This window comes from Lissotriton helveticus, chromosome 1_1 (assembly GCF_964261635.1).
Source record: "Lissotriton helveticus chromosome 1_1, aLisHel1.1, whole genome shotgun sequence".
Taxonomy (NCBI): domain Eukaryota; kingdom Metazoa; phylum Chordata; class Amphibia; order Caudata; family Salamandridae; genus Lissotriton; species Lissotriton helveticus.
The window spans coordinates 1830160846-1830187734 of NC_136057.1; the positions used below are offsets into that span (position 1 = coordinate 1830160846).

Genomic DNA, 26889 nt, shown 5'->3' on the forward strand with positions numbered 1-26889 from the left:
TGAAAATGGTCAGCGATTTTCACCAGTAGTGAGCTAGATTAACCCATTTCACTCACCGCAATGCAGATCTTGAAAGTACTGGAATATTTCATAAGGGCCATTTCAACAACTTAGGCGGTTAAGCAAATGTAAGTGAAAACTGGCTTTAAAATGCATGATTGTACTCCATTTTATATTGTTTTTCTGTGAAAGAACCTCCCCTTCACCACGAGCTCCTCTGCAGGAAGGGGGGCTTGCTAACTTCACTTGTTTCAGATCAGGTATTGCACCAGACTGTGTTCAGTGCCCACTCAGGCAGAAGAGACTGCACTTGAACGGACCTATTTACTAAGTTATTTACAAATGATGCATTGGTGTGAAGCTCTTGCTTACCCCCTTTGCCTCAACTGTCTCATACAGTGCTTTTCGAGAGGCCTTTGTTTCCAATTAGACTTGCAGAAGACATGTTTGCATACTTTACCATGGTAATAATTTAGAAATGTCATCTAAAATTGAGTCTCATGTCCTAAGCCTGCCACACATGGAGTAGGTTAACTTGAGGTTAGCTTGAGTTCAACTGCCTTTATCCCCATTAGACTGACACTGTTGATTCGTTAACAAGCTAGTAATTATCTGATAAACAGTGGATGGCACAGATGACCATTTGTCTATAGGTTTGTCTTGTATCATTATGATAAATTGTATTTCCAGATTAAAAAAATGTTGAAATAGATCACCGTCTACAGGAAGATGTGACTTGGGAATGTCCTGTGGCGGTGGTTACAGACCCCGGATTTGCTTGTAGGCTACACACCTAAGGTGTGCAGCCAACAGTACACACAGCAACGCCTGTAAGTTCTCCTGGTTGTAGTGTCAGATTTGTGAAGGAAATATCTTGGCTGCTGGATATACCTCACCTTTATAGCTCAAATGCGCCAATTTTTACTTTCAATGAAGGCACCAGCAATTTCTGAACACCTGCTGCCAATTGATCTGGCTTTAATTTGTAAATGAAAGAACACTGGAAATTTTCCGTTGTTGGGACGGGTGAATGTGAAGATGAGGCAGTGGGTAGAGAGGGGTGGATGCATCGATGATTTAATGCATGGATGGATGAATGTTTGGGTGAATGGAGTAAGTGCATATATGACTGAGTAAATGAATACATGGAGACATGTCTGTCCAAGCAGAATTTACATTGAGTAAGATAATATGAGAGTAGTCTGCATATTAGCAAACTCGCACCCGCCTTCTCTGGTCACAACCGCTGCTTCTGTAAACAATGTAATCAGACAGAGTATAGTGTCAAAGCGGAATCTCATATTATGGCCCTAATCAGGAACAAACACAGGCTGTGCACCATAGCGACCTTTGGCCATTGGTAATGATTTAGGAACAGCAGAGGTGTGGGGGAAACGTGTTTCATTCACGCATAAGACCCCTTCACTTGTTGTGTCCTCCATGCCACTCCATTGTCCTCTCCTGCTGGACCATTCCATTCTGCAGGAAAGGTGAAGAGGCTCTGAAATCAGAAGAGATGGGCCCTGGAGGACCACTCGCCGCGATCTGCATCTCCCTCCTTCTCCTGATGCCCACTGGGGAGGGCAAGTGCATGGGCAACTCGGTGACACTCAATGTGGTCCTCCTGGACGACAACGCGTCCGAGTGGACTTTGGCGAAGGTGAAGCCGGCCATCGAGCTGGGAGTTGAGAAGGTGAACGATTGGCTCAAGGAAAAAGGTACCCTGACCAACCTGTATTGGGGGAGTGGAGATGAGAATAAATGTACCGTGATTATCTAGCACTGAATTAGGAAAGGGCAAGGTCTGCCATGGCTCATTTAAAATTAGAGATCTCAGTTTTTTATTTTTACTCATTATTTTACAGATAAATAAAGACAGAAACCAACCTGTTTCTCTGTATTTATTTATGGGAGCGAAAAACCGGAAAATAAGTCTTCTTTTGAGCTTTTTCATGCTTTCAATCATGACTGCCAGGCCAGCGTCTGTGCCTACTTACAGAAAGGAGAGTTACAAAAGAGATAAGGTTTCCTAATGAAGCTTTAAACAGTTGTACGGGTGCATGTGTTTGTTCTAACATGCTAATGTCTTCGTATGGCCATATTGTATAGTTTAATCCATCGTATATGTCTTCTTATATCTCTAAAAACCACCAGATGTCCTAGTTAGAGTGCCTTTATCAGTTAATTAAAAGGGGAAATATGCGAGTTACAGCTTCATTATTTCATTGCAAAATAAGTATGGACAAAAAAAGAAGGAAGAGTACAAAAAAATGAATACCATAAAACCAGAATCCTATTTATAACCGAACCCTGACCAACCTGAAATGGGGTAGAGAGGAGAGGGCAGTATTTGGGTCAGGACCAACCTGAAATGGGGAAGCTACAGGGAAACAGAGGTGTGGATCTGCATTAACAGTACATAATAACCCTGTAAGGGTATCTGTGGTGTAAGTAAAGGTACTATGGCCAGTCTGTAATGGGGAAGCCATGTGGATAAGGAGGTGTGGACCTGCATTAACAGTGCATAACCATCATGTATTTGCACAAAGGGTATCTGTGGTCTGAATAAAGGTACTATGGCCAGTCTGTACTGGAGCAAAGGCAGTCATTGATCAGTGATACGATCAACATGACAAATTTGTACTGGGGCAACGGACAATTGACATTATTTACAAACTCCATTCTCTCCATTTTCCAGCCTTGACAAAGTTGTGAAGTTCGTCTAGCACAGGTCTGATGTAACTCCCCCTCCAATGTGGGAATGGGCACACATTACCCCCGGATTTATTGAGGGTGTAGGGAAGGTGCTTTCTCCACGGGGGGAAATGTATTTCCTACACTAAGAAGGAAAAAAAACGTAAAATGCGTGCCTTTGTACAGGGGATCCCATAGTCATCGCTGCTGTGGAAAACTCCACAGAGCAGGGATAAGATTGTGCTGGGAATGTCACGAGACATTCCTAGAAGTACAATTGCAACAACAAGAGAGGAAGGGAACACAGGCGCTCCTGTCCCCCTCAAGGAAATCAATGAAGTACGCCTGAAAAGCTGTGCCTAGCACAGCTTTCCAGATATACTTCTGGGAATGTCTGTTAAGTCTAAAACATTGGGATATTATGTGCGAATGGAGACTGAAGTCTCTGCCCTTCATTTGCTGACTTTCTTTTTGAATCGGGCCCATATCCCACCACAATAAAGCTTGAAAAAATCCTACTGCAAAAATAAAGACCATAAAAAGGTACCTTATACAAAAATCACATATTAAAAATCCCTAAATTCAGTCAGGCTTACCCCCATCATGTTGGGCGATTTGCTTAAATTTGAACACAAGTGAACGATAGTGGATTAAGATATGTTTGCAGGTAGATAATATTGAAATGTTCTTTGATACCTCATCTACAAGCCTGGGATTCAGGTCCTAGCTTACTTAATCAGTTTACTTTCATCTATTGAATTTCGTTTAGCAAATTTTCTGCTGCAACTGCATTGAACCACATTACTGAATACGAACAACAATTACAATCGAGGTCGCCAGACAGCAAATAAATGAACATAAAGGTGGAATTCAATATGCACATTTTCTGCACCCTGTCCTAGCCAGGGCACAAGTCCTAAAAAAAGAAATGGGGGGACTAACAAGGTTAGGCAGTATGCAAGTGATATCATGACGCGTGCCATCACAGAGCATGATGTCACGATGCGTGACATTGCATGTTACATCACAGGAAGTGACCTCACTGGAAATGACATCACAAGAAGTGACATCAGATATTAAGACCTCACACATATGTTTATCAGGTACATCATGAGTACATTTAAGCACATTATGAGATTTAACAAATGAGATTTCGTGTTGGGTTTGTGCCAAAAAAGTGGCGCAATCCGGACTCAGAATCTGGGCATCAACTAATGCATTTTTTTTAAAACCCAGCCACAAAGAATTTGGCAAAAAGGAGAGGCATGGTAGTAGATCTATTATGCTTAATTGGTTGCAAAGTCAACATTTTAAATTATTTGATGGGGTTAAGGCCTCTGCTGTGAAGGTGCCCAGTAAATCTAGGGGAATATTAATAATGGCGAGTTAACTCTGGTGGTTAATGCACTTGAAGGAGAGATCTGTGTTTTGTAAAGTCCCAGATTTGAATTAAAGTAGTAGAGAAGGTAAATGTGTCTCCTGCAAAGCACATCATCTAACACGCAGATGACAGATTTTTATTTTATATAGATAGTAAAGTGGGTTACTGTGTTTTAACACAGAGATCCTTTTGATACCCGAAGTTCATAAATTGTAATCCTTCTAAAATACCACAGTGAGGCATGAAGGACATGTGGCTCCTACACCTTGTAACCCTCACATTCTCATGTAACTCAGCTTGTACATTAATTTACACATGTACATGATTTATTGTAAATGTATAATGTGTATCCTATATAAAGAGCTGTGATACCCTGCATTTGTTTGCTTAACGCTATAAAAGAAATAAAATAGTGCTATTGAAATTGTAATTTGTGTAAATACTGAGACAGACCAACACACCCAACATTCTTATAGTGCATGCATCACTTATATACAGGGACTGAACAAAGGCAAAAGCTTGCCTCTCTTAATGTACCTGTGAAGAAATAACAGGCGGTGTGCCTTTGTTTACCCTCCGTGACATTTACATTTAAGTGTGAGGTTCCAGGCAGCCTCAAGTCAGGATATTCAAACAAAAGGAGGCCTGATGACCCCTTAACTTCGGCACAGCTGGAGGTGAAAAAAGCCCCCTCCCTGCCTGCACGTTGCTGCTGGGAATTGAAAGCAAAGTGCAGGCGCTGCTAAACGTGTTCCGGTGTCTGAAAATTACACCGGGACAAGTTCAGCATATTCCTGTGGGGCCCAACTTTTTGGCAGGAGGAACGGCGTCCACCTTGGGAAAAGAGTGGATGGACGCGGTGTACCTGCATGAATCCCCGACTTGTGCCCTGGTCCGAGCAGATACATTACTAACTTCCTTAGTTGTTACTGTGTCAGTAATAAAATTGCTTCCACAGGGTGATGATGTTTAGGCTGCATTTTTCACTGTTGCACCATTAGTACTTATCTAGTCAAATGAATATGCAACTGGAAGATTATTGCATTTTTATAATTTTAGTATTTTTATATTCTCAAAATATTCAAAATCCACCAAGTATAGGCATGCCAAGATGTTCTTTCAGAGGTAGGTGCTAAAGTACACCTCCGTCTGAGTGAACCTAGTCTGTCAATGGCACGGGCGGCTCCTCTGTTGGAGCAGAGGAGCGTCGCCCCAGTTAAAATCTCCACAAAGCCTCAGAGTTGAAAAATAAAATGGTAGTTCATTAACATTTTATTTTTCATCCCCCATCCCGAGACGTGTGTCTGGACCGGGGTGGGGCCGCTGCTGATTGACAGCAGCAGGGAGGAGGGTGGGCTGTCTAATATACTGTTTAAAGTGTGCATGTCTTTTTGGCCGGCCTACTTGCCACAGCCAGCCACACATGTGTACTTTAAACCGGTAAACATCACTTACAACGACTGCGTGACAAGGAAGTCAATTACCCCGCATGTTTTACTCCATGAAAACTTTTACATCGCAGGGCTTTACACCGCAGACCATTACAACTCATTCCCCATTACAACGCCCCAATGGTGTAAGAATACTAAATTGCATTGTAATGAATAATGCGTTGTAATGAAATGAGTTGTAAAGCCCTGCATTTTAAAAGTTTTGCGGAGTAAAAAATGCGGGGTAATGGCACGTGTTGTAAACGTTTGCGGAGTAAAGAGACATATTCCTTTAAACCTCTCAAATCGGCTGTCTTATGACAGCTGGGTTGAGAGTAAGTGCAGGCCTCCAGTGCGCTGTGGAGCGCCGAGTGAAGCTGCTCCCTCCAATCAGGGTGCTGTTCACATGTTGCATGTGAGCAGCGCCAGGATTGGGCAAGAGAATTTCAGCATCCAGTTCCAGTTTCTGGAAAGAGGTCAGGAGCGAGGACGTTGCGTTTGGTATCCCCTCCCTGTAGATGCCAGCCATCACTGGTCAATGGGCTTTGCCACAGTGAGAAAATCCTGTTGTCTAGATGCTTCAGTGAGAGAGGAGGCGGAGGGTGGGAGTACCACACCTCAGTGATTAATTTGAGCCAATGGGGGGCACCAGCACTTATTTTTGGGAACCAGCAATTATTTTTCTGCATTAGATATTTACCAAGAACAAAAGAGGGAAACACAAAAATGGGAAAGATGGAGAAAGATGAAAAACTGCCTGAGGGAGACAGCAGGGACCTGCAAGAGTGAGCTGAAGGGGCAGAGAGAGTGTCTGTTGGTGGATTTAAGAAGTCTGAGGTGGTTTTAGGTTTATGCAACCGTGGTATTCAGCGCGATCGCATTTAATCGCGCCAGCCGCATGTTGCAACGCAGAGTGTTAGGACCCAGCACTCTTTCCAGTGTCATATCTACTATCATCAATTACCGCACTATTGTGACATATCCCTTGATGATACATCATCATAAAATAGTTCAGAGGATAAACAAGCCTGCTTCAGAACACAGTATAAAAGTTGTGGTCTACATTTTAAACCCAGTAAGAGAGGTCATTGGATTTATGTTTCCGTCGCCGTGATTTGTGTATAATTTTCTGGTAGCAAGCTCAGATCCTGCCATAGTAGCTCAGTTGGTTATATGGTAAGGTTATCTCAAATGTTCATTCTTTTGATGTCAATAAAATGGGTACCATGAAGCTGGGTATGAATTAACACCTATCAATAACTGACAAGCAATCAAATTGTGAAGTGTATTATGTTGATGATCAGTTCTCAATAGCACACCAGCTGCAGGAAAGACAAACTTGATGAGGTCTGCAGTACATTGACAATGTTGGGCCCGTTTGGCCGTATCCCAGTCTAGGGAGACGGTGGGCATGCTCTTGCAGGCAATCAATTCACATATGAGGTGGCTGGCAGTGCTAGCATTTAAATGCTGTTACAGTGTCCCCTCAGATACCAGATCTGATCCCTCAAGCATACCCATTAAAATGAAAAGAAGGAGAGGACAACATGGGAGAAGGCTTCTCTCTCTCAAAATGTGCTGTATATCAATACATTGCCTTACCCCCAAGGAGGCTACACTGCTTCCCTGAAGTCAGGCTGAGACCCCTTTTCCTGCAGCTCCCCCCTCTAGCCCCTAGCCTGAGTGGAAAGGGGTTAATCCACATAAATCTACTAAAACCCAAAGCAGCTTCAAAGACAGTAACCACAGCCCCAGCCCCAAGCCCTCCAGGGAGCCAGGGAAGAACAGACCAAACACAGGAACCAGCACCACACAACCCCAAGCAAAGCCAACATGAAGGCTGTGGTGCAGAGGTCACAAAAGAACTCAGACTAGAAGACTAAAAGCGTCCCAAAAAGCCAGAAAAGCAGCAACACAATCCACTACTGAAACAAACTTCCAGCAGCATGGTGAACAGGTCCAACCAGGGCCTCAAATGGTAAGCAGGAATTCCCATCCAGAAATGGGAAACACAGGAGGCTGCCTCCCAAATGAGGTAGGCAAAACAGGAGGTTTCTTTATTGAGGAGTCTCTTCGTAGGCACACTTTGAAGGAGATATCTTTAACCATTTTATGTTTAAATAGGCAGAGGTGTACCGTCTACGGATTGCTTACGATGATGTATGATGGATACAGTATTGCTGATGATTTCATTATTGGGCTGAGTCTGGTCGCTCAGAGCAGGGCTGTGATGTACAACAACAGTCTGAGGAGCTTGTATTCTTTCTGTTCATTCACCTCTCTGCCAGAGGGTAATCTCAGGCATCTAGACTGCATATCTCAATGCAGCCTAGTGGTAGATTTCTCCACCCCATAAGTTGATTCCTCTCTAGCCTGAATACTATTATCTGTAATCACTTCTGATGCCTTCTGCATGTTCATTTTCTCAACTCTGTCTTTTTAGACAGGAATGTCACATTGAATGCAACTTACCATGGATTTGACACCTCGCTCTATGAGTTTAAGGGATGCGGCACTACAACCTGTGAAGGAATAGAGAAGCTGAAGCAGCTGCATGTAAGTGACCCTCTGAACCCAGGTAGCATTTAAATGAAAAGAGAAATCAGTGCCCTGAAGAAGCCGGAGGCCTACGAATCAGTGAACAATGACAACGCGTGTCCAGTATGTGTCTGTGTGTGGGCTATTCCAGGACAATCATCCGTACTTGCTGTAGAGGGAGAATTTCAGTTCTTGTAAGAGTTACAATATTAATATGCTTGGTAGATAGACTAAATTGTTGGTTAATCATGATAAGTTCAAAGTAAGGTTGTTGGCTTGGTGAGTAGGCATTGCCAGTATGTTGTGTGTTATGTTATGTTAAAGTTACTTGTTAAGTGCTGCGTATCACCCTAGGTAGGTTCGCTCTGCACTATTGCATCTCTACAGGTCCTAAGGTTGACAAATTAAGATAGATACATGAATCAAGTGAAACTTAAAAAGACATGTTTTAAGAGACTTTTTAATTGGTTGAAATCTGTACATGCACGTAGATGTAGCGGAAGCTGATTCCAGTGCTGGGGGGCCATGTATGAGAATGACCAACCCCCGTACTCTGGTAGTGCGGATGCATGAGGGTGTAAAGGAAGTTTAACCACTGGATTTGAGATTTCGAGTGGGGGCATACAACTGCAGTTTACCCTGCAGATAGAGATGCTCACTTCGATGCAGGGATGTGTGTATCAAAGTGCATTACCATAGTCCAGGCTGCTGACTATGAGAGCCTGGACTAGTGATTTTCTTGACTGGAGTGGTAGCCATTGGAAAGCTTTCATGAGAAGGTGCATTGTTCCAACTCAGGAACCTGATATGGCATTCATATTTTCTCTCATGGAAAGATTTTCATCCACCATGATACACAAGTTTCTCACTACTGATTTCAGGGTGGGAGCTTGATCCAGATGCTGGGGCCACCAGTACTCCGACTACACCGAGTGGGCCTTCCCAAAGAGCACAATCACTGTTTTGCCCTTATTTAGTGGAAGACAATTGAACTACATCCAAGAGGCGATATTTTCCATACAGTCACGGATCTTACTTTGGTAGAGGCTTGATTAGGTCCCATTGTGATAACTAGTTGAGTGGCGTCTGTATATGAGATGACATCGAAACCAAAAGATGTTATCACTTGAGCCAGTGGAGAGGGTGAGATTCAAGGAGGATACCTGTGGCACCGCCCTGTCCGAGGCTATGGTTTGAGAGCAAAAGGATTCTAACTGCACTCTGTGGGAGCAACGTAATGTGTCTAGCGTTCACGAGACACTTGGCTAGGGGAACACAGCAGCAAAATATCACTTTGCCTATAGAATTGAAAATCCTACTATCCTTGTTTGTGGATTGAATCCTCTACTGCCAGTCTGTTTCTACAAGGTGGATATGAGGTTTGTAAGTAAGGAGAGTTAAAGGGGGAGTTCAGATTATATAATGTTTTTATTGAGTTTGTTCCATTCAGGGAGTGAAAGGGTTAATGCACTGTCTGCAAAGCATCAAACACAACTATGATGGTGTTCCAACAACGAAAGTAGAGAGTCACTATCAGGTAGATTCATCATCGGCATGTTTTGCGAGTCTGTAATAGCGATTATTAAGGAATCGCTATTACAGACTCGCAAAATGGGATTCATGTAAAAATCGCAATATTTATTGCGATTCCTACAGCTTCCTTATTTGCGATTAGCTAATTGCTAATTGCAAATAAGGAATGAATGGGAAGACATATCAATGTGCGAATCGCTATTAGCGATTCGTATTTTGAGTTTGCGATTTCAAGGGTGCAGGGGTGTCCAAAGGATACCCTGTTGCACCCCTGAAATGATATTGGATGCTGGTGTTACGCACACACATGTCCCAAGGACATGTGTGTGTGTAACATGCAACTTAGAAAAATGCACTTAAGTGCATTTTTCTAGGTTTCCGCTATTTACCACGAGGTTTGACTGCGCGGTAAATAGCGGCCCAATATTGCGAATTCGCAATTTTTAAATGTTTCATGAATTGCATTTAAGGAATCTCAAATAGAGATTCCTTAAATGCAATTCCTCGCAGATTTGCGAATTCTATAATATCGAATTTTGCATTTGGGATGAAGAATCCCAAATGCAAAATTTGCGCTCGCAAAGGGCCAGATTCTCGGAATCTGGCCCTTTGCGAGCCGATTTCGGCTTCATGAATCTACCTGCCAGTCTTTCAAATTCAATCATATTGCATGAAGTGCCTAGGGGCACGATGGGTAAATGTCCCCACTCCATCCCGATGCACTTTTGTAGTACAGAAGAGACTGCAGATGCTAGCATTACCCCTTCCTTATTACAAATCACGCTGGCACACATGCAGCTCTAGTACGATACTAAATGGGCCTTCCCTCATTAGCATGGGGACACATTTTACCTCTGTGTCTGCACACATAATACAGAGTGGTACCAAAGAAGGGGTGCACAGTCAGTGTGCCCCTTTCCCCCCCAGGGGTGAGCCTTGCAAGGGGGTCCCATGGCCCCCCAGACATGCCCTTCGTACTATGTATAGTCACTCACTGCAACCACCTGCAAGGAGATCTCCGAGCAGGCTAGGTTCGGCCTGCCCTTTGAAAGACGGGTTAACAGCTTCAATGGATAGTCTACCTTTAGAGGATTCCCCAGGGCAGGCCTGATTTTGAGGCTGGATTGAGAGTAGCACATTATGCATAAGAGGCCACACTGACCACGTCAGCCTCTGGTGTACCAATTTAAAGTTACACCGTGGCATGCACAGACCAGGGCAGGGTGACCTACATAATATGGCAACTGATGTTCCTCACAGCCTATTAAGTAGGGATATTATCACAGTGTAGACCCGTTTCAGTTAGATGACATTTGTAATATAGGCAGTACTGTAGCGAACATTGGTGCAGCCCCCTTGCAGAGTGTCTTGAAGGCCCCTAAAATCTCCCATATCTCACAGATTTTCATAGGCCCGAAGAATGGAGGGGTCACTACCCTGCACGGAGCTCCATTATAACTCATCAGGGAGTATTTTGTTCCTGTATTCAGACATACTTAAGTCCACGCTTTGGTATTCGGGCATGTTGGAATGTCTGAATAGATGGAAGTGGAAGAGGTTTTATCATTGACTATGTATGATATTGTTTGTTATGCTCTTTGTAAAACATGACTAACATTAAGGAAACCGCAACACCACCACCCTGCTGGACAACCTCGCCAACCTCGGACTCGAGCAACTGGTCAACACCCCCACCCACTACGCCGGCCACACGCTTGATCCCATCTTCTCATCCAGCAAGCACATCACCTTCAGCCACTCCACCGGACTCCACTGGACCGACCACAGCTGCGTCCACTTCAGCTTCAGAAAATCCACTACCCACCACCACCCGCAACAGGTTCCTCACAGGAGCTGGAACAAGATCACCGCCGACCAGCTCACCGCCTCCCTCAGCCAGAACCCACCTGCCAGCACACCGGACCCCAACGAAGCAGCCCGCAACTTCACGCAATGGCTGACCGCCTGCGCCGACGACCTCGCACCCCTCAGGAACCCCCCCAGCAAACCCAGAAGCAAGAAGGCCCCCTGGTTCACCTAAGAACTCAAGGATTCCAAGAAGACCTGCCGCACCCTCGAGAAAGCCTGGCTCCTCGACAGGACCACTGACAACATGACCGCCCTCAAACACGCGACCCGCAAGCACCACCAGCTCATCCGCACCACCAAGAAGAAATCACTGAAGGACCGTCTGGACAACAACGCCCACGACAGCAAGGAACTCTTCAGCATCGTCAAGGAATTCTCCAACCCCAGCACCGGCAACAACAACATCACCCCTTCACAAGATCTCTGCGACTCCCTCGCCTCGTTCTTCCACCGCAAGATCGCCGACATCCACAACAGCTTCGACACACCATCCTCGCACCCTACCATCGAACCAACGCACCACACTGCCACCCTTCGCACCTGGACCGCAGTGACCACCGAAGACACAGCCCGCACGATGAACACCATCCACTCTGGATCGCCGACTGACCCCTGCCCCCACCACATCTTCAACAAGGCCGACTCCTCCATCGCACCCCAACTCCGAGACATCATCAACACCTCCTTCGACACCGCCACCTTCCCGGAGAACTGGAAGCACGCCGAGCTCAACGCCCTACTGAAGAAACCAACAGCGGACCCCACCGACCTCAAGAACTTCCGCCCCATCTCGCTCCTGCCATTTCCTGCCAAAGTCATCGAGAAGATCGCCAACAGACAGCTTGCCGCCTTCCTCGAGACGAATGGATCCCTCGACCCCTCGCAGTCCGGTTTCAGAGCCAACCACAGCACCGAAACCGCCCTCATTGCAGCCACCGACGACATCCGAGCCCTCCTCGACAACGGGGAAACAGCGGCACTCATCCTCCTGGACCTCTCCGCCGCGGTCGACACTGTCTGCCACCACACCCTAGTCCAACGCCTCAGCAACACCGGCATCCAAGAGAAGGCACTGAAGTGGATCGTCTCGTTCCTAGCTGGAAGAACACAGAGAGTCCACCTCCCCCCGTTTCGTTCCGAGGCCACCGAAGTCATCTGCGGCGTCCCGCAACGATCATCACTCAGCCCCACCCTCTTCAACGTCTACATGAGACCCCTCGCAGCCATCGCTCGCCAACACAACCTCAACATCATCTCCTACACCGACGACACCCAGCTGATCCTCTCCCTCACCAGAGACCCTCACACCACCAGAACCAGCCTCCACGAAGGGATGAAAGACGTCGCCGAGTGGATGAAGAACAGCCGCTTGAAACTGAACTCAGACAAGATGGAAGTCCTCATCCTTGGACCATCACCCTCCGCCTGGGACGACTCCTGGTGGCCCCCTGCCCTGGGCACCGCCCCCAAGCCGACAGACCACGCACGCAACCTGGCCTTCATCCTGGACTCCTCCCTCTCCATGACCAGACAAGTCAACGCCGTCTCCTCTTCATGCTTCCACACCCTGCGCATGCTCCGCAAGATCTTCCAATGGATCCCGATCGAAACCAGGAAGATGGTTACCCAGGCCCTCGTCACCAGCCAGCTGGACTACGGTAACACCCTCTACGCCGGAACCACAGCCAAGCTACAGAGAAGACTTCAACGCATCCAGAACGCCTCCGCCCGACTCAGCCTGGACATCCCTCGACGCAGCCACATCTCCGGCCACCTGAGGAACCTGCACTGGCTCCCCGTCAACAAGAGGATCACGTTCAGGCTCCTCACCCACGCACACAAGTCTCTCCACAACCTGGGCCTCAAGTACCTCAACGACCGCCTGACCTTCCACGCGCCCACCCGCCAGCTACGTTCAGCTAGCCTCGCCCTCGCCACCGTTCCACGTATCTGAAGAGCCACCGCCGGAGGCAGATCCTTCTCCTACCTGGCAGACAAGACATGGAACTCCCTCCCCATCCACCTTTGGATGACCCAGGACCACCTCGCCTTCAGGAAACAACTCAAGACCTGGCTGTTCGAGCAGTAGCGTCCCCCTTCCCCCAAGCGCCTTGAGACCCATCCGGGTGAGTAGCGCGCTATACAAGTGATATGATTGATTGATTGAAGGAATAGTATTCGGGTCGTATAATGTATTTGATGCCATGTCCGTAAACATTACTTTGGCACAATGAAACGATAATTAGGGCTACTAAATAAGCGCACATAGACACATTCACAGTGCAAAAGTCAATTTAGCACAGTTCAGCGAAATTGGCATGAGAAAAACACTTTATTACAACACTAATAGCATGTTACCTACTCTTGTAAAAGTCATGAAGCCTCTTCAACGTGATTTTATCTCACTACATGACTTTAACTCCTTGATTTCAGGTTTTAGTTAAATTCCTTTTTTGTTTAATGAAATTCATTAGGTAACATGCTATTTATGACCATTGATGAGGGAGGAGAGAGGCAGCATGATTCACTCCAAGCCTCGGCTCTAGTGTCATGGCCTCCCCCGACAATTAGAAGTGGTAATAAATTGCATAGTGTATTTGCATATATGCAGTGTCTGGAGGTTTTCAGGATAACTAGCATCACAGGAATAATATTTAGAGGGCTTGGTGTACCAAAGTTTACATTTGCGAGAGAGTTGCTTTTCAGAGGGTGAAATATATTGATAACCAGGATGTCGGACATTTCACCATAAGGCAGACAACAAATCACTAATTTTTTTAATAAATGTTCTCTTAATTAAATTGTAAGAAAGAAACCTTACTGCTGGTAAAATGCGGCGCTTAACCCAGTATAATCATATAGGTAGTACAATGATATAAGTCCCGTATCCCTCCCCCTCCACCATTTAGCCGGATGAAATGTATTGCACGCGTGATCTGTGTCATGTAGATAGGACTATGGTAGGCCCCCGGTAGTCTCTCCAGGGCAGAGCTTAAAGTGGGATGAAAAAACTTTGGAGCTCTCATGGGGGCGTGGCTAATGTAATTAAAGGCGTGGCTTAAAGACACATAGGCTTAAAAATCTGTGCTTAGCGTAGTGTGCCGCCTGACTTGTATTTTGCTGTTTCTGTCATCCAGATATATGATACAACAAGTAACATCATACCTACAACCAGTGCTTTAAATGGGCCGGTACTCACCGGTACTGAGCCGAATTATCTGGCCGTCAGTACCGGCACTTCTCTTTAGCCAGGGAGAGTACTGGTAGGCTAATACACGGCTCTGCAGGCTCCTGTTAGGCTTACAAGCTCCCGAGAAGCTTGTGCTAGAAGAGATACTCTTCTAGGACAAGCTTCTCGGGAGCTTGTAAGCGTGTAAGCGCAGTAGCCTTTAACAGAGTCCCTGCTGGAGATTCCAGCAGCATCTATTTGAATGCCCTGAGACTGCAGGGGTCTGAGAGGACTTGTCTTGCGTCATGCTGTGATTAACTAGACAGACTCTGCACCGTTGCACCGTTGATCAGGGACACAACGTCCATTCACTTCACTTCACTTAAGTGCTTTAGCCTCCCCCCCTCCCAGCTCCATCAGGTGTGTAAATGATGTCCCTGTAACTGAGGGGTATCACTGATAACTGAGGGACGACGTGGTTTGCCTGCTTTACTGCCAAGTGGTTCTCCTTCTGCTTTACCCCCACTCCTCGCGGCCCCTCGAGGCTACGACCACCGGGTGACTCCCTGACAGCGAGAGGAGCCGCCTGAAGACGCTTTTGCCCCTGCGGGACTGCGAGGATCAGCGGGCGCCGCGCCTGCAGACTCGCCGCAGCTGGTCCTCTTCCCGCCCCCCTCCCGTTATATCCAGACAGCGGCTGACGCGCACGCGGGACGTGCGTGGGGCAAAGCGCGGAGCGAAGCCCGGGCAAAGGGCGGGCCGTTTGAGGCCGTTCCAGGACCTGAGAGACCGGGACCCGGCCATTCCCCCTGGTCGGATCCGTTCTATCGCCCCACTTGCCTGCTACAGATTTTGACCACCAGACACAGGGATGTGCACCAGGGAAACGAGGAGCAAATCCGCTCAGGCTGTGGTTGGAGCCACTAAAGGTCCCATCGACAACTACTTTGTCAAAGCTGGTTTACTCCTGATAGATGAAATCACTGTTCTCGAAAGGCGCATTTCCCAAGAAATCGAGTGGGTAAGAAGATCATCGTTGGGCCCAATGGCTCTGGCTAAGACTCCTGAAGGAAGGCCAGAACCCAACAACATCGACCAGGAGGGTCCAGAGACAAATCAGGTAGTTACCATCCCAGACCTCACTATAGAGGACTCCAATGATTTTGAGGATATGAGCCTCATGACTCTACCAACAGCCCAAGTACCATCTGCCCCACTCCCAATCCCTAGCAAGGACAAGGCCACACCTAGCACTAGTGAGAATCCCTCTGATATCTTGTGGGGGGAAAGGGATGGAGCCGTCCAAAAAAGGAAGAAAGGGGGACAAACCAAAGGAGGTAGCAAGGTTAAAACATCTAAACCCGACCCTGCTAAGAGTTTTGCTAGCTCTGGTGGGAATACCCTGGGCCTATCATCTAAGAACGTTATGGAGTTACAACCAATAGCTACTCTACCAGCAGACACACTCTTTCATTCCAACATCTCTATAGTATCTTCCAACGAGGATATTACACTTGCAGATATAGGCACGCTGTTAAGATCACTCCTAAGCCCACTAGAAGCTCGGCTGATAAAGATCGAAGCCAGGCTGGTGAACATCGAAAAATCCACAATTCAGCTGGCAGACAGCCTCAAAACAGAAATCAAGGGAGCCAAAGGGGGCTCAGTTCAAAAGCCCAATAAGAGCACAGACCCCACAACTCTAGTGAAGAAAACGGGGTCATCCATTCCTCTAAATCCACAACACAAACCGAGTCAAAACAATACTCCGCAATCACTTGTTATTCCAAATGAAACTCCACCATCCATACAAACTCAGATGCTGAAACCACCACCACCAAACATATCCATAAAGCCCATAGAAAATCCTAACCCTCCGGATAAAACAAAGTGCGATACAAGACCTCCAGATAATATGCAAAATAAATCTCGCAATATCAAAACTGTGAACCTACCACCCGAGGCGTCCCCCTATACAGTGATCCTGGTGGGCGCACCTGAATTATCTCCCACTGCCATAGAGTCGACTGCCTCACTAAAGAACAAAGTCATTAACTGGTTGTCTTTATATAGACCTCTTCCGCAAGGCACAACCAGCGATGTTCTTATGGTGAGACGTGTCGCCTGGGTGGGAAATCGGAGAAAGACAACTAGAGGCGACTGCATCGTGGTCAGTTTCAGGGAACCGAGGACAGCCTCGTACATCTATAGCTGGCCCCCTGATGACCAAGGGAACCTCATTCAGGCTCTCCATCTCTCATTCTTCTACCCATCATGCATGTATATAACAGAAGATCCAAGATGGGGGTATCATCAGGAGTTATTGGGAGATTGGGAGAGTAATAATGTAGCCAGGAGGGAGCCTCATTATCAGAGGAGTACGCTGCTTGAATACTTACCAACCTATGGAGATGATGAAGGGTGAGAGTATAGCACTAAGAGGAGGGGTGGTTGGGGTGGAAGACCGAGAGGAGTTCCAGGGCCACATAGAATGCACCACCCTGCCTACCTCTCAACTTCCAATAGATACAGCAGCCTCGAAATGGTTGACTGACTATCTTACTCTAATGCTAGGGCCAAGGACTGTCCCCACTTAACAGACCACATAGAGAATAGTTCCGTCCCCTGGGAACAAATCCAATCCCCAATAGAACTGACAATTGTTGCCAAAGAGAATACCCTGGCCCAAGACCTCGGAAATCCCACAGCAGAGCTAGAGGGTAATGTTAGTAATATAGTGGCTAGAATGGGGGAACTGTCACAAAACATAATTCCAAGCCCAAATCCTGCCATTACGGAGTACAACCTCTCCAGTACTGAGTTACCATCTTTAAGACCTGCCGCACTTAACATGATTTCATGGAACATAGCTGGCCTTGGTAACAAAACGGAATGCCCGGAGTGGCTGTCGTCCGTTAGCTCAAAAAGTATCTGCCTCTTCCAAGAAACCTGGGCAAGAGAGGAGTACTTATGTCCGGGGTTTGCAGTGTTTACAAAAAAAGCTAAATGGGCGGGAAGGGGACGTCCGTCAGGAGGGCTGATAACCATGATTGCATCCCACTTGGGCTGCAAGGCTAGGTGCTCAGCTGTCGACTCCGAGGATATATTACCTGTCCTGTTAGAATGGCCTAACCTCGCAAAGCTGATGGTTATAAATGTTTATTTGTGAGACCGGTTGCCATATCGTGTGAATCGAATACCATTGATGAGCTTTCAGCCTTTTTGAGTGAAATCCCAAGGGACCTCCCCCACGTGGTCGCAGGGGATTTCAACTCACATTTCGAGCCACTGCCTGGCCTGCTTGATGGACTCTCTCAAGAGGAGGACTCAAGATGGCTGATACCAGCTACGGTGGCACCCCCACCAAGAGCCTGGACTCCCCTTGCTCTCCAGATAACTGCACTGACCCTCAACCACGGCATAAGAGCATGTAATGGGCACACAAAATCAGATAACCCAAGTAACCACACTTTTAATAAACTAGGGAGTGAATCCAGACTTGATTACATCCTAGTCCAATTGTCATGTTGGTCACGTATTATTGACTTTAGGGTATTGGATAGAGAGGACAGTGACCATAACGCCCTCGAACTTGAATATGCCATGCCAGGCATCGAGGACATGGGACTGGATAAAGAGAATTTAACCACAGGATTACTCCTGGAGAATAACAGGAGGAGAGTGAGGTGGGCAAAATTGGCCTCAAGTGACGTTAAGCTTCCTATGCTTTATGATAGAATCACCCCAGTGCTTGAAAAAGCATTTACTCATGCAAAAGAATTAGATAAGGAGGAAAATAGAGAACAATTGTGGCAAATCCATGAAGAACTAATAAACACCCTGGAGTTAGACCTATTTCTTAAAGGAGCAGGCAAAACCAAGGAGATATACAAAAAGTCCTGGTATAATGCCACATGCCGGGATTCAAAGCGAGAGCTCCTACTCGCAATTAAAGCGCGGGGATGTCGGGAGTTGATACAAGCCAAAAGACGGGCCCACAAGACATTGTTGGCAAACGCTAAGGCCGAATGGGATCATAAATATTGGTAGGACTTCTCTGGTGCATTAGCCATTAAAGATTCCCGCAAATTTTGGCGGCTGGTTAATCATGGATCAGAAGATCTCCCCCCAGCAATTGAACCCAACATAGCCCCTGGCATATGGCAGGAGCATTACCAATCCCTATATGCAATGGCGGATGCGTCCCAGAGCACCCCCCATTTCACCATTCTGAGTGATCAGGAGGGTGATCCCTTCACAGAAAAAGAAGTCCGTGTTGCAATTGCGGGGTTGGCAGGAGGGAAAGCTCCAGGGCTGGACGGGGTCCCAGGAGATCTTTTTAAGCAGGAACCAGGGATATGGGCCCCGTACCTCCTGTTGATATTCAACGCGGTTCTCAAGGGCATGGAGGTCCCCGATACTTGGCTGGGCACAGAGGTGGTCCCAATATTTAAAAAGGGATCCCCTCTGCTCCCAGCCAACTATCGTCCGATAAGCCTTATCGATGTTTCACAGAAACTCTTCGGTAGGCTAATATTGGATCGGCTGCAGAATTGGTTGGAGGAGACGGACACTCTTAGTCCATAACAGGCAGGATTTAGGAGGGGGGTTTCCACAATCGACCAAGTCCTTAGACTGAACCTCATGTACTGGAGGACTGCACTTATCGAGGGCGGCACGTTATACACGGTTTTTGTGGATTTGCGTGCCGCCTTCGATTTAGTGCCAAGATCAAAACTGTGGGAGGTAATGGCCGAGCTAGGCGTCCCAAAAGACATTCTTGCAATTCTGATAAAACTACACCATAACAACTTTGCAAGGGTCAGGTGTGGGAGAAGTGGTAAACTAACCGAAAGATTTACCGTTTGCAGAGGGGTGAGGCAGGGCTGTGTGCTCGCACGACCCTGTTCTGCCTCTTTGTGAACGGTGTAATCGCACACCTGACCGGGATCGCCAATACCGATGCCCCAAAACTGACTGGCAGCAGGGTGCCCGCAATTATGTTTGCGGATGACACCCTGCTGCTGTCCAAAACCCCTATGGGCATACAGAGGATGCTTGATGGCTTTCTAGAGTTCTGCACAGAAAGGGGTCTTGAAATCAACCCACATAAAACAAAATTCATGATCTTAAATCCTAAGTCCCCGAAACGCCCAAATCCCATGCTCGGCACAGTACGACTGGAAAGGGTTCTTACAATAGAATATCTGGGGATTACCCTAAACCAAAACCTCACGTGGGGGGCTCATCAGACCAAAGCGAATATGAAGCTGGCCCAGAAGGTGGGTGGCATTATGAGAATCGCGACTAAGTCAACCTATCGCCCCCTGACCCCTGCCATTCAAATATACAAAGCCCAGGCGCGGGCGGGAGTAATTTATGGGGGAGAGTTATGGGGCTACACCTCATCCTCCAATTTGCAAACTACAGAAAACAAATTTTTAAGGCAGTTGACCGCTCTTCCGCCAAGCACCCCACTCCTACCACTAAGATTGGACCTGGGCCTGAGGCCCATCACGGAGGAACTAGGGCTCAAACCCTTATCATTCTAGCGTCGCATTTGGAGTAGCCAAGACCTCACCTCATATCGAGCTGAGCTTAAGGAATATTTATCTCTACCTAATGCAACCATGGTCCCTTGGTTAAAATACATCAAGAGAACATGCGAGACCATTGGAATACCAGAACTGTGGTCCGACCCAGAACGAACAAGCACCAGGATCCCAAGGAAAGTACTCTCTAGAGTATATTATGACAAAATGCTTTCCAGAGTCCTGGACAGTGCACGAGAGGGTTCCCTGACACATCGTTTTATCACAATCAAAGATTTTTACAATTTTGAAAGTGTCCTGGACGGAATGTCTCCTGCTTTAACAAGAAAACTATTCCTGCTATGGAGGTATGGGATATTACCTCTAATGTCTTTCACCTCAGCATGGTCTGGCCGGCCCCCAAACGAGAAGTGCCCTGCTTGTGCTCACACCAAGGAGAACGAAGTACATGTTATCTTTTTCTGTCAAGCCTACCGAAAAAGCAGGCAATTCTGGCTTGTCCCCCTGCTTAGAAACTTGGGTTTCAGAACATATCTCCCCGCATTTAGAGTCCTAAAAACAGATTTATCCCCACCAACTGTGTTCGCCCTAGCCAAATTTTTAACAGCAATGTGGTATGCTCGAATTCGCTATTTAAAGGTGGCAGGAGACTCTTGAAAAATTTTTCTCCTTGATATATTGTTATTCACATTTTAACATCTTTTAAATTTATGTACTTAATACAAATGAATTATTGATGATTTGAAATTTTTAAAAATGATGTGCTATTGTATATCTTTTATGATCTTTCCGATCGAAATAAAGGTTTGAAATTTGATGTCCCTGTGTTCACCATCACACTGTGTTTGACAGTGGAGGTCCCATTTAGATCCTATGCGGTTAATCACATTAACTCTATACACAGGTATGGAGGCAGCACACTGACAGTGGCAATTTAGAAAGCTGTGGGAGGCAAGTGGTTTAAAATGGCTTTAATCCCACCTGGGACTTTGTGTGAGTATTTGTTTATAACTGTGTGCTTGCCAACTTGCGTGTGTCTGTTTTTGAATGTGAGAAAAGTGAGAGAAAGAGGAAGAGAATCAGGGCACTCTCAGGTGATATTTTAAAGGGAATGTGTGGCATATCTTTGTGTACATGTCTGCTTGTTTCTGTGTGTGTGTGTGTGTGTGTGTGCGCACGCTTGGGAGTATATAGTATTGTGCCACACAACAGCAAATAACAGTATGGCATTAAGAAGCAACAAATATTACAAAGCAATGAACTGTTAACATATCATCCTGTTTGGCTTTCATTTTCTGTAATGAGTTAACCTGTTTTGTTTACATGAATGCATTTCTCATGCGTTTTGATATGTGCTTCAACTGGTACAGAAGTCATTTTGTATTATTATATCTTGCCCTTAGCCCTGCCCCTAGCCCGGCCCACTTGTCACACCTCTAGCTCATATTAATGTGTACCTGAACTTATTTTTCCCATTTAAAGCACTTCCTACAACAAGTCAGGGGTATAGGCTTTGTCTATGGTTGTTAGTTGCATAACATAAATAAGCAGCAACTATGGCTTGTTAATAGTATTGAAAACGCTTCCATTTGTGATATTAACTCCGACAATGTTGCTGCTCCTGAGGTTTCAAAAAGAGAAGGGAAATCCAGAGAGAAAATGACTCTCTTTAAAGGATTTCACTTCCCCTACAAAGCTCACCTGGCAAGGTGTCATGACGTAACCTCCACAAGTGAGAAGTGAGCAGTGTGAGCACGCACACATGATGTGCCTGCTGTCACTGCAGTCCAGAAAAAAATGGACCTCCTGTGCCAGGGCACAAAACAGAGCCCAATAGGTAACCGTTTCGAGGCCCCCTTTGAAAAACTGCCAGTGCTCAGCACCGGTGAGACCCGGCCCACTTAAAGCCCTGCTCCAGGGGTTCCGTATAACACTCTTGACTCAAGTGTCTGCCCTGCAGAGTTTGCCGCTTTTTATTTTAATTATTTTTTATGGATGTGCCCCGGTTCTGCCTTTCACCTTGCAGAATGGGCATTTCGCCAACTACAACTGCAGGGCTCTTTTAATTAGGCGCTGCAGTGCAGGCAGCGAAATGACTGTCGCAAAGATGACACCATACAAAGTCCACATACAGATAGTCAGAGTGTAATGTAAATGGAAAAACGAACAACATATTTATTGATATTCATACAGACGAATGCCACAGCAGTCGTTGTATGAATAGTATTATAGTCATCTTCAGTGATTTTAATGGGATGAAAAAACGGGGGGCATGGGTCTCTCAAAGGGGCGTGGCCAATGAAATTAAGGACGTGGCTTAAAAACATGCAAGCTCGAAATCAGTGCTTAGCATAGTGTGCCGCCCGACTTGTATTTTGCTGTTTCTGTTATTGCATTCAGATATATGATACAAAAAGTAACATCATACCTACAAGTCAGGACTATTGGCTTTGCCAATGGTTGTTAGTTGCATAAGATAAATAAGCAGCAACTATGGTTTGTATATAATCATGAAAAATCTTTAACTTAAAGCCCTGGTGACACCACAACAATATTGCTGCTCCTGCGTTTTAAAAAGGGAAATCCAAAGAGAAAATAACTCTTTTTAAAGGATTTCCCTTTCCCTACACCTTTCACCTGTCATGCCGTAAATTCTCTACTAGTGAGAAGTGAGTAGTGTGAGCATGTGCACATAAATGTGACTGCTGTCACTGCGGTCCAGAAAAACACGGACCGCCTTTGCCAGGGAACAAAACAGAGCCCGATAGAGACCAGTTTCGAGGCCCCCTTTAAAAAACTGCTGGTGCTCAGCACCAGTGAGACCCTGGGTACTTAAAGCCCTGGTGTCATCGTTATCCGTTCATATACTGTGCAACCATACAGGGTCGTCTTTAGGGCAGTGCGACTGGTGCGGTTGCACTGGGCGCTGACCTGGAAGGGGGGGGCTGACCTCAGGGGGGCACTGTGTTTAGCATAACTTACATTTAACACCTGCTGCAGAGTTCTTTGTTCATCCACCTTTCAGGCAGTAAAAAAAATATTTCAAGATAACTTGTGATTAATGTTCCTGCTAAAGAGAGAGATCTGATTTTTGTCTAGTGGCCATAAAATAGTTCAGAGGGTTCTTATGCGTGCTGCAAAGAACAGATCTATATTTTATGTGGCTAGCCGAATGGGTTAGTAAAGCCAGCCTTTACTGGCCCTTTAAAACAAATGAAATGTATGTGAGAGAGGGGCTATGGAGAGAAGAGGGACCATTTTTCAAGGTGGTAGTGAGGGAATCCAAAGAGGAGGTAATGGGAGTGCCCAAAAAGAATGTCGCACCAGGTGCCACTAGTGCTAAAGCTGGCCCTGCAACCATGTATCCCTAAGACTGCTTCAGAGAATGTGGATTCAAGTCTCAAAGCATTCTCAGTGCAGAGAAAAGTCGAGAGGTGTTGCAGCTGAGCTGTCCAGTGTAGGGCCACAAGGAGAAATTGATTCCAGATTTTCAACATAACCACTTACAATCTAAAGGATGTCCTTCGAGATGAATTGTAAAGTTTCCTTTTTTCTGTTTTTACTGATTTTTACAGATAAATACAGACCGAAAACAATATAGTTCCTCTCAGTTTGTTTTTTTCGAAAACTGAAAAATACAGAAAATTATGCTTCTTGTGAGTGACTTCCTTGTTGTCCTTCATGAATTCCAGACCAACTGCTAAGCAGATAGTCACCATGGGTATTTAAAACAGGATGAGATTCCCTTAAACACAGGTATATGTTAGCATATATTTGCATACAATGTTAATTTACCTGCCGGAGTAGAGCTTTGTTATATTTGCCTGCTTAATTTGCTAAAACGCAACAGGCATCAAAGTATGAGTGCATGTTTATCAGTTAAATAAATGTGGAAATATACCATTTTACGACTCCATTTATTCTCAAAAAATAAAATAAATATGGATAAACAACAATATAATGAGGAAAAAATAAATATAGATACATACAGAGGGAAATGTTAAAATAATAAATACCATGAAACTGGGAGCCCAAATAGTAATTTAATGTATTTCATGTGTGTATCCTCAAAATCTAGTAGAGCTCAGCCCTCCTGTGTGTGCACTGGACACCCCTTGGGCACTAGGAGAGTATTACTTTAGGGAGGTATTAAGTTATTGAGCTATGCTATTTCGAGAATCCAGTGGAACAAAGATAAGATACAGAAAGCCTAGTGTCAGTAGTGTGAAATCCAGAGACGTGCCTGCCTCGGACAAAAAAATGCCCTTAATGAAACCCTAAAAGCGCTTTAAAGAGAAACTCCCTGTTACCTACCACTACGTAGCTTCTTCCTGAACCGTAGCAGAGGGCAGTGCACACTGGCTAATGTCTTAAAATAACAGTGAATCTTGTAAATACCTTTTGATTAGCAAATGCAGTATCTTGATAAAAACTTGTGTTGTTTTCCCCCCACAGAGTACAGGTCAACTGGGCTGCGCAATCCTCGGCCCCACCTGCTCCTATGCAACCTACCAAATGGTCACGTAAGTACTGAGGCGTATTGTAAAGGATATGTTGTGTCCTGTGTGCAGGCAGTGCCAGGTTAAACCCTGTGTAGGCTCTTAGGCAGTCGAAATGTTGCCCCCACAAATTATCTCCAAATAAGTTTTTAATCTTACCAACCAACAATTTTAATACAATATTTTCTATTTTCTATAGAAACTTTTAATGTAGAGTTTTCGTGTCCTTCAGTTGATGCATTTTTTTAATATCTTTTGGAAAAAATGTAAGCAAAGTTGATTGTAATTTCTTTCAAGAACAAATCAATATTACTTTGATCCGTTGTTTTGGGGCCCCTAAAAGGAGTGGGGCTCATTGGCCGGTGCCTACTTTGCCTATTTGGTAATCCGGCACTTTGTGCAGCTGGCTCGTGTACAGGGCTGCAGGCCATGCTCTGCTGCTAGATACCCCTCCCCCCAGCCCCCCCCCCCCCATGTACAAGTGGCCATACACAGCTGATTCAGAGCTTGGTTGCAAGCTGATCTCTGTTCCCAGAATGTAATGCACACTGTAGATGGCTAATAGTTGGCAAGCGTTTTGAATGTTCCATCATCATGTTCTATAATATGTGAAAAGTGCAATTTTATGCAGCATCAGTGATGCCATTCCAAATGTCAGAATGTGATGTTCGAGGTAATTTCATGCAAAAAGAACAATTGATAGACAAAAAGCAGAACAATGTCATACATCCGCCCCAGTACAGAAATCTGGGCCTAAATCCATAGTTTTTTTGCTCACCGTGCCATTCCAGTTTGACTGGAGTCAAGTGGTGCTGGCTGATGAGGGCTGAAAGCCCGAAGCTGGTCCTAGGATGCTTGTTTCCAGTCCAGGGAGGACCTGGCCTAGCATTTGAGCTGGACTGTTCCCATTGGGCGCAGGGTCAAGACTGATTTGCATAAGTCTGGGTCCAAACTGGAATGGCATGGTTAGCAAATAAACGATGGATTTAGGCCCAGTTCTCTGTACTGGGGTGAATGTAGGACATCGTTCTGCATTCTGTCCAACAACTGTTATTTTTGCAGATGTGATTTCATTGACATCACTTGTGATGACATATGTGATGTCATTTGTGAGATTATGAATATTACATGTAGAGATACTGGTTGCAGCTCACTGCCTTTATCCGCCTGAAGCCAGTACTCATGCCCACTGTACCCATCTGGAATGGACAGTGGCAATGCTCTAGGATACTCAACATGGGTATAGGCGGCAGGTGACATTTGAAAGTGGTAGGGCGTTAAAGTTGTGGATGAGTTTTAAGTAGTAAGCCAACAAACGAAGGAGCCCACTGACATTAGGGTGGGTTTCGGGGGTTGTTCGCCTGAGAAAAGTTTGAAAAAATGGGCAAATGGCACACTTTGAAGATAATTTTAATACAAAAATTTGTGGTGAAAAGCAAGGTTTATAATGCAATTCTAAATGTGTCATCTTGAAATATTTAAAGCATTAAAGATTGCTCCCTATTGCACTACATTAAATTTGTTCAACAGTTCCTACTTGCCTCGACATGTCTATCTGGGTGAGCTCAGTTTGTTGAGGGTGTGGAGAAATGTGGCTCAATGGTTAGGTGGAGAAGTGTGGCTCAATGGTTAGAGCGGCAGACCCTGATGCAAAGGTCTGGCCCGGGACCAGGGTTCAATTCCCGCCTTGGCGGGTCTTGGTCTCAATTTCCTCGGACCTGATAATTCTCGCCTCGGTGCCTATTCTAATCATGGGTCCCACTCTGCAACTATGGGCAATAGCTTTCTTAATCTCCACAACGGCCCCCACAGCGCTAGAATGCCTGGCTGTAACTTGGGGGTGCCCAGGAGTGGGCGCCTCACAGGGAAAAGCCAGGAAGGGTTCCACAGCGGTATTTGTACAAGCGCCGGAGAGACCCCATGTGGGGTGATTCGGGCGCTATACAAGTACTACAACATACAACATGATGTGGCACTATTGAGAACGCTGGAGCTGAGCCCCCATCAGTGCCAGGGCTGGGCCATGGGTCATGCGCTGAACTCGGCATCTGTGACAATATCACCTGCTGGGCCAGTAGGCCATGCTTTTATGATACTGGGCACAGGACTTGGCCTTTGGTTATGCCATGCACACAGTATTGCTGCCAATTTTAGGATTTTACTTCACGACTGCTTGGTCAAAAGATGCCCTTGCCATATTCCCTGGCTCTCTGCCACAAATTCC

The 26889-nt window shown here is 45.9% G+C and overlaps 1 protein-coding gene across 1 annotated transcript in view; it reads left to right on the plus strand.

The window, feature by feature from the left end:
• The first annotated feature begins 1383 nt into the window (after positions 1-1383).
• LOC144765655 (guanylyl cyclase C-like) overlaps positions 1384-26889 on the plus strand; it is a 577462-nt gene continuing 551956 nt past the window's right edge. The window contains exons 1-3 of the mRNA XM_078650332.1: positions 1384-1718; positions 7949-8061; positions 24622-24689. Coding sequence (XP_078506458.1) covers positions 1517-1718; positions 7949-8061; positions 24622-24689 — 383 coding nt within the window. The 5' untranslated portion in view covers positions 1384-1516. The remainder of the gene's footprint in view (positions 1719-7948; positions 8062-24621; positions 24690-26889) is intronic.